At 43.7% G+C, this 12,850-nt stretch overlaps 1 protein-coding gene across 1 annotated transcript; it reads left to right on the top strand.

Annotated features, from left to right (window-relative positions):
- Window positions 1–399: 399 nt before the first annotated feature.
- Window positions 400–2,400, top strand: LOC148008222 (uncharacterized). The gene is made up of 2 exons (XM_087674394.1): window positions 400–695; window positions 795–2,400. The coding sequence occupies exon 2, from the start codon at window positions 1,252–1,254 to the stop codon at window positions 1,951–1,953; it is 702 nt and encodes a 233-aa protein (XP_087530520.1). The 5' UTR covers window positions 400–695; window positions 795–1,251; the 3' UTR covers window positions 1,954–2,400.
- Window positions 2,401–12,850: the final 10,450 nt, after the last annotated feature.

The following is a 12,850-nucleotide window of genomic DNA, read 5'->3' as shown; positions in this document are numbered from 1 at the left end:
AGTCTTTTCAAGGGAATCACTTTTGCCCTTTTCTTCCTCTGTATCAACAAATGGGAAAAAGAGAGAGAGAGGAAAAAGACACCTTTCTCTTAACTTGTGTGGTGGAATACTTCAATCCATCCTGGTAATGGAGTTGTAAGTTATTTCTATTCAAATGTGTGCTTCTTTTAAAAGGTGATAAGCATACTTTGTAGACCCAAGGGAAGATGCTAAAACACACACACAAATAACTATACAAAGGGTCAGACCTCAAACAATAAAAAATATTTTAAATCCTAAGAATAAAAAATATTTTAAATCCTTTTTGGTCACATTCTTGTAGCTCTGCCTCTTTTCTCTACAACTTTGGCTTTATGCTGGTTGGGTTCTGTGTCCTTGACCTCTCTCTCTCTCTCTCTCTCTCTCTCTGTGATCTCACAGACACACCCAGTTCCCAGTGCCCACTCAGAAAATGTATACAAAATTTTCAAAATAAATGATAATAAATAAGTAAATAAATTTTAATTACTCACACGTAGTACCACAGGTTTCTGGCTTTTCCCTCCTTCTGCCTCGTCTAGGTATTATTGAATTAGAGAGAGGTTATGGGTGGCTTCTCAAGGCCTCTCTGTGTTTTGGGCTCCTCTGTTTCTCTTTGCTCTCGTGTATGTAGCCACCCTGTATCGATGATTGGTTTTGGGGGTTTCTGTGCTCTAGTAAGTTCTTGAACCATCTTAGTATTATTGGGAGTGTATGGGGATTTTGTTTTTCTTCTTCCATTTAATTGATGAGATGCTGTGCCCTCTCTTCATCAGATCATCGAGGGTTATATGCCACGCACATGCAGGTGCAGAGGGCATGAGCAGGAGGTCTTCTTTTCATCAATGGTTGGCTGCTTAGACAGAGCAAGGCCTCATTGGAATGTGATGCCATGTTGGGCCTTGCAGCAGCTTCCTGCAAGCTGCTTGCCTAATGGCTCTATGCCTTCGCATCATCACATATGGTTTTAGCAGCGTCTGGGAACTGGCCTCACCGACCCCGGCGTCGTCTGTCTCCATCAGAGAGCTGCATTTTGTGTCATCAGCAGACGGGTGCAGCTACATCGAGAGCATCGCTGTTCGCCCGGTGTGCTCCTTGCATCATTGAACTCACAATCAGAGAGCTGCGTTTTTTGTCATCGGCAGACGAGCACAGCTACATTGAGAGCATTGCCGTTGACCTGGTGTGCTCCTTGCTTTGTTGATTTCGCATCCACCTTGCTCTTGCTGAACAATGAACAGAGACATTGGTGCAGAAACTGATTCACTTCAGCAGTCGTCATCGTCTTCCTCGAACTACTTGGTGTATCTCTTCCTTTTCAGTGCAGTCTTCATTGGGCTATTGCCATATCTGTTCTCCTCTGGCGGGATGTTAGTCAGATCAGGAAACAAGAAGGCAGAGGTTGTTGGTAAAGTAAGGACTGAGACCTACAAGAAGGCCCAAACCTATCCCTATCCTTCTACATCCCCTGCAAATGATGCAGTCATTAGAAGAATCTACTCCTCTGAAAGCAAATGTGATGCTCTGGAAGTGCTGGTCATGGACTTACAGAAAGTGGTTCAAATTGAGAGAGAGAAAACCTTGCAACTTGAGAATGAAATCAGAGTATTGCAGATATCAGAAAACTTTTTGAAAGAGAGGATTCAATATCTGGAAGACAGGGCTTGGGAATCACGAAAGGATGGACCCTCTCATACTTCTCCTGTATTCGAGTTCTTGACTCAGAATGATGGTAGAAGAGAAGTAAATGTGGACACAATTGTCCATGAACTGCTTAAGATGGTGCAGAATGAGAAGGATAGAACAACTGCATTGGAGATGGAGGTCAGGATCTTGCAGAAATCTGAGTCTATCCTCATGGACAGGATTCAGAAACTTGAGGACCAGTTTGATGCTTTTTGCAAGCAATCAAATGTATGTGAGGCCAAGAGTTAAGAATGCCTTTTGAGCTTGATATATATACAAGCCATTTTTGCGAAGATTTTGGGCATCTGTTGATGCCGCTGTAAAATTTTGTGCTTCCGAAGAGCAAATCGAGTTGTCTCTACTTAAAAAGTAGTCTGAGACTTCTCATCATGAACAGTGTCTAGTGCTGTAATTGTCTTATCTGATGTACTGCGCATTATCTTGTGCTGTGTGCCAGACCATCTTGAAGTCCATCTCATTGGTTTTTTACCAGTTATGTCTCTCACATTGTCAGGGAAGCATCTCATTGTCAGGCAAGCAACAATGCATCATGATCTGCAACCCTGTCAAACTTCAGTCCCACCTGCATCTTAAGTTTGGAGTTTAAACATTATTTATCCATCAAGTGGGCAGTGAATAAATCACAATTATAACAGGTGGCAATCTTCCTTTAAGTGTCTGCATGTTTGTTATGCAAGTCACAAATGTATCAACATAGCTTGTAACACTCTATATGATTTGCCTGTTTCTTACTAAGCGCACAATATATCTTCATTATTGATGGTTGTTGATAGGGTTTGGGGTTTTCTGTCTCATGGTTTGAATGATATTTTAATATGTGCCCTGTTTCTGCTTCTAGGCTGTACTCCCCTGAGCCTGTGACTCATGCAATCAAGCTAAGCCAGCTTCTGCAGAGCAGCATTAGTCATGCACATGTAAGGTCTGTATGGTGTACTCTATCACTTGATCCACTGGGAAGCACTGAGTCTAAAAATGCCAACCAAGCTTTGTAACAGTTCTTGTGATATATTATAATGGTGCATATTATCAATTTATGCACTGGTAGTGAATGAGTGGTAAAATGGCAAATTCTGTTAATTCATTAGCTTGCATTGCAGTCGTGTTCATGAAAAACCTATGTTTATTGTTAAGTGAAATGTTGAAATTGCTGAAAAACCTTGAAACTTGTAATATTTCACCGCATGCCGCATGGGAGAACTTTCCCCCCTCCCCCCCCCGTGATAAACCTGTACTCGTTACGCACTCAACACAGCACAGAAAGGTAACACGATATGAGCTCAAGGTATACTCTTGTATTATTCAATCCAAAAAACGGGATAACATAGACACATCCCAGCACTACACCCTTGTGGCGCCGCACATAAGAGGGTTCACCACTGGGCATAGGGAATCACACAGAGTGGAAACAAGGCGGGGCTTTGAGTCACTACTACTCCCTATATAGGTGCAATCGGTAGCAGCGGCATGGTATAGCTACAAAGCCCTTACACTCACCCTCGCTTACTGGATTGCTGACCTTAGCAATCTAAGGGTAGCGTTTGTTATTTGGCTCATCCGGGGTCTTAACGTAGCTTTTCCTATCAAGCTGGTCAGTGTCTGCCGGTCTAAGGGATCGCGGGGTTTTAACATAGTTTATGCTATTAGACTGGCCAGTGTCTGCCGCACTAGGACGTTGGGGCTTTTTATTTGCTGGAGTTGTTTTTGGATGATTGCTACCATGCGGGTCTACCCTTGACTCGATTACATTTGAGGAGTGGGGGCACGTGTGGGTCTATGCTTGAGAACTGCATTATTTGTTGAAGTACTGGCAAGGCTCAAGGGTCGTTGGAAGGAGCTGGGGGGTTCTTCTCGAGCCAAAGGGCGAAGGCATCCTTTTCGCATTCGCGGGCCTCCGCTTTTGAGATCCAAGTGGCCTCCTTGAGTGGATGCTCGCGCCACTTGGTGAGGTATTCGGGGAAACCTCTTTGTTCCCGGCGTCGGAGGAAGGCTTTTACTTTGAAGGGACCGTTGGAATGGAGCATTGGTATGTGTCGTCTCCATTGTTTGTCGGGATAGAACCTGTGCAGAAGATGAGCATGAAATGCGTTATGAACACAAACATTGTTTGACAGGTCCAGCTTGTAGGTGACTTCGTTCAGCACTTGAGTGCTTCGGTAGGGTCCATAGTAACGGTGATTGAATTTGGGGGTCATGTTTTTGGGAAGTGACATATTCTTAGAGCTCACTAGGACCATGTCTCCTTTGGCGAATAGTACAGCCTTTCTCTTTTTGTTTGCTTGCTCTGTCATGGTGATCTTGCTTTGCTCTAGACTTTGTTTAGCTGCTGCATTGCGGTCTCTCCATTTCTTCAAGAATTCTTCTGCATCTTGATCTTCCGCTTTGGTCGCTCCGGATGCTAAGGCCAATGGTGTTATGACTTCTTTTCCTGTTGCTAACTCGAAGGGGGTGTACCCGGTTGTCGAGTGTATGGAGCTATTATAGTGGAATTCCAAAACATCAAGGTACAATGCCCAATCTTTCTGGTCCACTCAGGCATAGCTTCGGAGATAATCTTCGATGCCTTGGTTGACTCGTTCTGTTTGTCCATCTGTCTCTGGGTGGAAGGATGATGAGAATCTCAATTGTGTTTCCAGAGTCTTGAAAAGTTCCTTTCACATGTCGCTCATGAATCTTCCATCTCTATCTGATACAATAGCTAGCGGTAAGCCATGAAGTTTGAATACATGTGTGAAGAAAAGGCGTGCTACCTCCTTGGCGTTCAGTGGTGGTTTGGCTGGGATGAAGTGAGCTTGTTTGGAAAAATAGTCCACCACTACAAAGATGATTGTGTATCCATGGGACTCAAGTAGTTCCACAATGAAGTCCATGCTGATGACGTCCCAAGGGTGGCTGGGTACTGGTAATGGCTGTAGTAGACCTGCTGGTCTTGATCGTGGTGCTTTGACCATTTGGCAAGTGGGGCAAGTTTTGATGTAGTCTATTACTTCTTCCTTCATGTTTGGCCAGAAGAACTGCTTCTTGAGGGCCTCCAAGGTTTTGCTTTGCCCTTTGTGGCCTCCAATCTTGCCATCATGTATCTCATGCAGTATGAGTTTCTTCAATTTCACATTGTTGGGGATATACAATCTCTTGCCTAGAAAGAGGATACCTTCCTCTAAGGTATACATTCCATGTGGGGTCTTCTCTGCTTCCACATCTTTGATTATTTTGTGCATTTCTTGGTCTTGCTCTAGGGCCTCTTTGACGAGTTATATGAAGTTGATGCTGACCACACTAACAGCTTTTAGGTCAGCTTTCCGGCTCAATGCATCTGCTATCTTGTTACTGGAGCCGGGTTTGTGTTTAATCTCCAGGTCGAATTCGGCTAGGAAGTCTAGCCAGCAGGCTTGCTTTGTCGATAACTTGGGCTGAGATTGGAAGTATTTGAGGGAGATGTCGGTGAAGACGACTGTATGCTTGTCTTGAACATAATGCTTCCATTTTCTAAGGCAGTGTATGAGTGCCAACATTTCCTTCTCATGCGTGCTCCACCTTGTCTCAGCACCGATGAACTTCTTTGACTCATAAGCAATGGGGTGACCCTCCTATACCAGGACACCTCCTATGCCGTAATCGGATGCATCTGTGGAAATTTCAAAGGGTTTGGTAAAGTTTGGCACCTTTAGGATCGGCGTTTGGCTCATGCACTTCTTCATCTGCTCAAAGGCTTCCTGTTGTGCATTCCCCTATGTAAAAGGGTGATCTTTCTTGGTGAGGTGGGAGAGGGGGGCAGTGATGAGGTTGTAATCTTTTATAAATATTCGGCAAAACACTGTGAAGTCGAGGAACTCCGCACTTCTCTTACATTCTTAAGTACGGGCCATCTTTGGACGGCTTCCACCTTCTTAGGATCCACTTTGATTCCATCTGCTCCTACAATAAAGCCTAAGAACTCCAACTCTTTCATTGCAAACTCACATTTTTTCGACTTGGCATATAACTGGTACTACCGCAGTTTCTCAAAAACTCGGCGTAGGTGTTGCTTATGTTCTTCTAATGTTTTGCTATAGACTAGGAGGTCATCTATGTAGATAATGACAAAGATATCTATCTCCGGTCTAAAGACTCCATCCATGAGGCCACAAAATGTGCCTGGCCCATTGCTTAGGCCGAATCCTAGTACTAGCCACTCAAAACTACCATATCGGGTGCGGAATGCTGTTTTGGGGATATCTTCTTTTGCTATGCAGATTTGATGGTATCCGGATCTAAGGTCAATTCAGCTAAAGTACTTGGCCCCGTATAACCTATCTAAGAGATCCTCCACTAGGGGCATGGGGTATTTGTTTTTTACGGTGATTTTGTTAAGGGCCCTATAATCTACACAGAGTCTGAGTCCCCCATCCTTCTTCTTTACAAATAGCACTGGGGCACCAAAGGGGGATTTGCTAGGGTGGATGAATCCTTGTTCTTCTAGTTCATGCAGTTGCTTCTTCAGTTCCATTAGTTCAGTGTGATTCATGCGATAGAGAGCTCGAGCTGGTGGGGCAGACCCTGGGATTAGCTCAATTTTGTGATCTACATCTCGCTTGGGTGGTAGACCCTTGGGCAGCTCGGCTGGCATCACATCTTTGAACTCTTCCAGTATTTCTGCCACCTCTGTTTTCTTGTTCTGTTGTCTGGGTTTCTTGCCACTTTCTTATTCTTCAATCGGTCGGATCATGCATAGATAGACCATATCTCCTTGTTTGACTGATTTTTCAACTTGCTTGGCACTGTAAGTCATGATACGTGGCCTGATAATGGTCCCCTGGACCGGTACACTTTGGGTCTGGCCCTTTGGTTGGGTTGTAGTCTATTTCATTGTTTCGCATGCTACTCCTGGCTTATTCTCCTTCATTTGCATTTTGATTGGGGTCCTGCCAGGCAGTTGCATTCTTTCACATGGTACTCTGATGCCTTCTCCTTGCATATCTAACATCATTTCATTTACACCTTTACCAAACATTGCAATGACATACTTGTCATAGAATTCCAATCCCAGTATCACTTCGAAATCATCCATGGGGATTACTAAGAAGTTGAGTTTCGTCTCCACTTGTCGGCTGCTACTTGGACTGCAAAGACTTGTTTCACCTCCTTGGCTTCTCCTTGTGCGAATGTCACTGTTAATCCTTCTAGGGCTTTCGACAGTTTTAGTCCATGTTTTGCTGCACACCGTGGTGTCATGAAGTTGTGTGTTGCTCTTGTGTCCACCATGATAGGTTGGTTACCCTCGCCCACTTGGCCTTTGATGTATAGATGATGGACTGCTGCTACTATGGTTGCCATGCATTGGGGTTGAGAACTAACAGACCCTACCCTTGGGTGGTCCATGCTTTCTTCACTCCCATTGGGGATTTCCTGGATTCGCGATGGTTGCAGTTCTTCTCCTCCATATGCACTAGTTGCATTCACCCTTGATCCACTTGACGAAGCTGTATCTTCTATTGGGCATCTGTTTTGGTAGCGTGGACCCCTGCATTTGAAGCATCTGATTACGACGGATGGGCCTGGGGGTCTCCACCATGACGTGTTTGATCCTGCTGGCCCATATGATGTACTAGGGGTTGGCCTGTAGTGATTGTTTCCCCATCTCCCTGCTGCTCCTCTTGGTACTAAGGCAGTTTGTGATACGGCCGTGGTGGTAGTGTTGTTTTGGCTCCTTGTATCTGTGAATGCCCCTCTAGGAGCATTGGGCCTCTGGTTCCATGAGTTGTTGTTGTTGAAGGTGTTGTTGAACCTGTTTTGATGCCCTTGTGCTGTTCTTCTGCCTTCTAGGTCCACCAGTCGTTCGGCCATTCTCATGGCTTCTGCTAAGCTTGTTGGCTCCTGTCTCTCCACATCTCTTCTTGCCCATTCTTGCATCCCAAACAAAAATCCATGTAGCTTAGTATCTGTATCCATGTTTGGTAGTTGCAGCATGATCTGCCTATATTTGCTGACATATTCTTTCATCTTTCCCTGTGTTTGCTTGAGGTTCCTCCATTCATCTCTCACTTTGAATTTCTCCAGCTTTGGAATAAAGTAGTCCTTCAGTTCTTCCTGGAGTTCTTTCCACGAATAGATTGTGTGGCCCTGCTCTTGTTCTAGCAAGTACCAACGAGCAGCGTCCTCCTCCAAGTAAATGGCTGCCACCTCCGCCTTCCTGTCTTCAGTAATTCGTGAATACTTTAAGTACCCGTCCACCTCTGCGATCCACTTCTTCAGAACCAAACCATCCCTCTCTCCCTTGTACTTGGCGGGTTGGGGCATCTTGAATTTTCCATAATCATCTTCTAAACTACTGCTATCTCCCTCTTCTTTGTGATGGTGCTTCTTCTCCTTCTTCTTGTCTTTCTTTTTGCTTCCTAATTCTACTACTTTCTCCTTCTCCTTCCTTGTATCTTGCGCCCTCCTAGATGTCTCCTCTCTACCCGTTCTATCCATCTCCTCTTGGATTCGGTGTCTTTTCTCCTCTTCTTGTTGTTGAATCACCCATTCTCTATAGTCCTGCTCTACTTCTAGTTTTTTCCTCCTTTCTTCCTCCTCTTCTTTCATCTGCATGTTCCTCCATATTGATTCTAGCATGCATGACATACCATCTAACTGTCTTTCTAGTCTGGCCACTTTCTCCTCCTGGGCCACTCTCCATTCTTGTCCCCTACTCTTCTTCCTCTCCTCCAATGTTGGGAGGGTGACGTTCTCCCTTTCGTCCTCCATGTGGTTGGTGGTGGTGTCGACGCGGGGAAGCCGCATTTCACCGGTGGTGGTGTGGGTCGTGCCGCGGGGAAGCCGCGTCACTTCTTCAGATGGTGGGATGTCGTGGTTGGGGCGTCACGCCGGGGCAACGCATCGGGGAGGGGGGGGCGTCGCGACATGGGTCGACGCGACGTGGGGCGACACGATGCGGGGCATCACGCTGTGGGTCGTTACAACTTCGATCTCTTCGGGGCACTGGAACCTTTCTCCCGCTTCCGTGAGCACTCCTTCACTCCGAGCAAGAGTTGCTATGATACCAAGTGTGATAAACCTGCACTCGTTACGCACTCAACATGGCACAGAAAGGTAACACGATATGAGCTCAAGGTATACTCTTGTATTATTCAATCCAAAAAACGGGACAACATAGACACATCCCAGGACTACACTCTCGTGGTGCCGCACATAAGAGGGTTCACCACTGGGCATAGGGAATCACACGTAGAGTGGAAACAAGGCAGGGCTTTGACCCCCCCCCCCCCCCCCCCCCCGCGCGAAATCTAGAAAAGTCCTGGACGTTGAGCGGCACGCTTAGAGAGAGAGAGAGAGAGAACCTTCCAAGAAGGTTCTTCTCTTCCCCTTAGAGGGTGACCGCACATGTTACTCTTCTCCCCTTTTCTCGCGAGTTAAACCTCCCCATCACAATAGAGGATAGTCACCCCGGCACGCTATCTCTTCGACAAGAGAGAGAGAAAGAGAGATTTATAAGTTGAAAGTATGGTCCCTAAAGGGAGGGAGACATGCACCAACAGTAAATCCTGTACCCAACAATGGAGCTACCGGCTAGGGCGTTATTGCTAATACAAATACATTGAGTATGGATAATTCATATTTGAATATCCAGGTACTAGTTGCCATCTCTGCTATTCATTGAGACAGATTATATCGCTTTGGTATGCGTATGAGTTCATTTTAACAAGTATCCTGATTTTTTTTTTCAATAGTTAATAAACTCATAGGAGATTATAGGATAATTCTTTCCACAACCATAAATGACCTTGCATAGATTTATGCATATGGTGCATTGAGGCTCGCACAAACCCTTGTACCCAAATACAATTATTGCATCCCAGTGCTATGTGACAAAATCATACATAGCATGAAGAGCATATATGGTTACCTTCAGGATTATGCACATAGATGGTACATGCATGGAAAGGATTATATGAAAATATACATTGATGGTACACGAATTGATCTTGCATTAAAGCCTTGTATTCATCCTGTGAAGGTTTTGCATAAAATAATGGTGAAGGAGTTTACCTTGTGCTACCAAACCATGAGTTGATTACAACTCGCACAATAATTCAGGGATTATTTTACATTGAAAGATAGTATTGCATCGTCACAAATTTTTCTTGCATTCTTTGTCTTAGGGGAAAGGAAGATAAAGTCAAGTTAAAATTTTGCATAGTATCGCTCTTTGATCCCAAGGGGGAGAGCGAATATGTGATGGAAATGTTATCACAACTATTTTCACAATGTTTGGAAAAGAATACCATTGTTTTTGTTGGTTGATCGAACAACACCCTAAATGTTTTTGCATTCAACTGATTGTTAGATTATGGTTTGGATGATTATTCCAAGTACTTGTGATTGATGGCAAATTCATGGCAGAGGTCTGTGATGATAAGTTGCCATGGGGATAAATGAATGTTTTCTTGGAAGATGATATTAGGTTGATTGCCTTAATTGTGCTTGATTATTAATTGGATTAATTAAGAAAATGATATTTTGTGCGGGTGGATCATCTCCAAGTTCACATTGCGCTTCAACCTGAGTTTTTATGTATGCGCAGGAGACAAAGATTAACTTGAAGATAAGTTAAGGAACTTGTCTGAACTTGTTTGTCAAAAAGACTACTTACTCTTATTCGTGTCTGTGACATAAATTACGTGAATGAACCGTGTTTCCTAAAAGGTTTAATTAAGAAAGTTGATTTTAAATGTCACACATAAATGTGATAGGACCTAATTAAATAACTAAAGAATGCCTACTGAGGGAAGCGGGTGGGCGGAACCCCTGACAGGTCTGTCCTACGACAAGGTGGTCCTAGAGAACTGGGAGGCTTCTCAGAAGGTTTTACCGTCTTTCGATCCTTAGGAATTGTTACGTTAAAATCCCAATTCATGCCATTTTAGGGGATCAGAATGGGACTATGCTCTACGGGTAGAGAGGTTAAGCGGCGCATCCCTCTCGTTTCCCATTCTCTTTGAACCAAGTACGACATGGGTCTGCTTTGGCTTGGGTATCCCTGCGTAAAGTAGGATGTCCAGGACCTGCTGATGCTAGAATATTACCAGGAGACCTTGACCACTAGAAAGCCAAGTTTCAAGTCGATCCTAGCGTTTTCAACCGTGAACGTTTTATTGTGAGGCAGACTCAAGAAACCTTAGGTGACAAACCTCATAACATTCCATGGCAGTGCCGGGCGATGTCACTTAGATTCATCTCTCGATGGACCGCTAAAAACATGCCTGGATAGCCGATAGGCAAGCACGTTACAAAACTCTTAGAGAGTTAGTTTTAAAATATAGGTCAAGTCAAAAAACCTACAAAATACATTTTAATTGATAATGTTGATGGTTTTTGTGTCAGCTTAAAAAATGCTTTATGTGAATATTGCTTTGAGCTCTATTTGGAGCTGATAGGAGCTCATTATGTGTATGTGCCTGCATTTGGATTTGAAGTTGGGATATTCAAACCTAGTATGTGGAGTCACACACACACACACACACACACACACACACACACACACACACACACACACACACACACACACACATCTTAGAAAGGAGATATTAGAAGTAGGTAGCTGAGTTGATAAGGACTAATATGTTATGTTGCCAAGGTCTCTCTTGTAGGCGATGAGATGACCTTAAACCCTAGGTCCTTAATGTCTCTTGGAACAAATTAAGATTGAAGGAGACCCCCACTTAAAAGCTTGCATGATGGTCACTCATGGTATTTCATGAAGGACTACCCTAAGCAAAAAGGTTGTTACATGAGAACTATCCTTGTAGCTGAAAAATTTAGCGCATGATTAGAAGCCTATGGTTTTGTAGGTCTAGGTGAAGTTCCTTGGTCTCTTTTAGGGAGTGTTTCTTAGCTCTTAACTAGACAACTCCTTAGGTTGATGTGGCCAAGATTCTCGTGCAAGATTGAAGTTGGACAACGTTACTATTGGGAATATTCAATCTATGGCTCATAGGTGAGAATCTTGTGATGGAGTCAAAGTCTCAAAACTTGTGTTCGAGTATGTGAGAAGCACGCGAGGAATGGGTGTACCTTAAAGCACACCTCACATTACTTCTATTCATTCAACAATACTATCATGTTGGCTTGTATATAACATGGGGGAAGGTGCACGAAAATTTAAGTATTCTACATTTAATTGGTTGTTCTTAATTACTTATTTTGATGTGCATGCTATGGGATTAAGTACTCATGATAACCTTCACCCATATTAATATATGAATGTTGATAGAGGTGGGTCAAGAGGAAGTTGATAGGATAATCTCTCACTTGCGAATTCAATAGTTTTTGCTTTTGGTGCACAAAATACTTTTCATTCCCATTCATTCCACCCATGCTACAATACACCATACTAGGGGCACATAACCTTTAGGCACATAGCTCATAAGCTCTTATCCTATCCCACAACCATTTTTTTGGTTTTTGGGGGGGTTTTGTGTTAGGGAGGAGGATATCAATGGTGGAGATATATCCCCCCAAACCAACCACCCATGCAGGCCTACATGCAAGGATATTCATCAAAAGTGTATCAAGCCTTAAAGGTCACCTATGAGAGGAAGTGATGGTGGGATGTAGAGTCAATGGATTTTGAGAGAGAGAGAGAGAGAGAGAGAGAGAGAGAGAGAGAGAGAGAGAGAGAGAGAGAGAGAGAGAGAGAGAGAGAGAGAGAGAGAGAGAGAGAGAGAGAGAGAGAGAGAGAGAGAGAGAGCACACAAAACACATAAGAAGGTTTAGTGGGTACTCAACCATGCTTATTCTTTATTATCTAAATTTTATATAAGTGTTCAGTGTATACATATACAAGGGGTGCTTGTTGAGCCTTTTGCCATTACGGTTTGCCCTAATAACCTCCCACTGAAAGGCCAATATGTCTTTTAGAGAGAATAACTAGTGAAGATATTATCTAATGCCCATTAGCACTTTGTAGTGTGCAACATACTTAGAAGATAAACTCTTTGGGAAAATATTTATAGTGTTGTCATTGGTTAGCTCAATCCGCTTGTCCTCAAGCACCTCCTTGATGAAGTGATATATCACCTCAATGTGCTTTGTCTGTGCATAAAAAACAAAATTTCATACCAATTGGATGGCACTTTGATTGTCACTATGC

The sequence above is a fragment of the Lygodium microphyllum genome, unplaced genomic scaffold (genome assembly GCF_053477565.2).
Source record: "Lygodium microphyllum isolate KBCC unplaced genomic scaffold, Lygodium_microphyllum_v1.1.10 scaffold_260, whole genome shotgun sequence".
NCBI classification, from domain to species: domain Eukaryota; kingdom Viridiplantae; phylum Streptophyta; class Polypodiopsida; order Schizaeales; family Lygodiaceae; genus Lygodium; species Lygodium microphyllum.
This window is presented reverse-complemented; position numbering and strand designations above follow the sequence as displayed.

Coding starts and splice junctions, on each gene's coding strand:
- LOC148008222 (XM_087674394.1), top strand. CDS start 1,252: ATGAACAGAGACATTGGTGCAGAAACTGATTCACTTCAGCAGTCGTCA.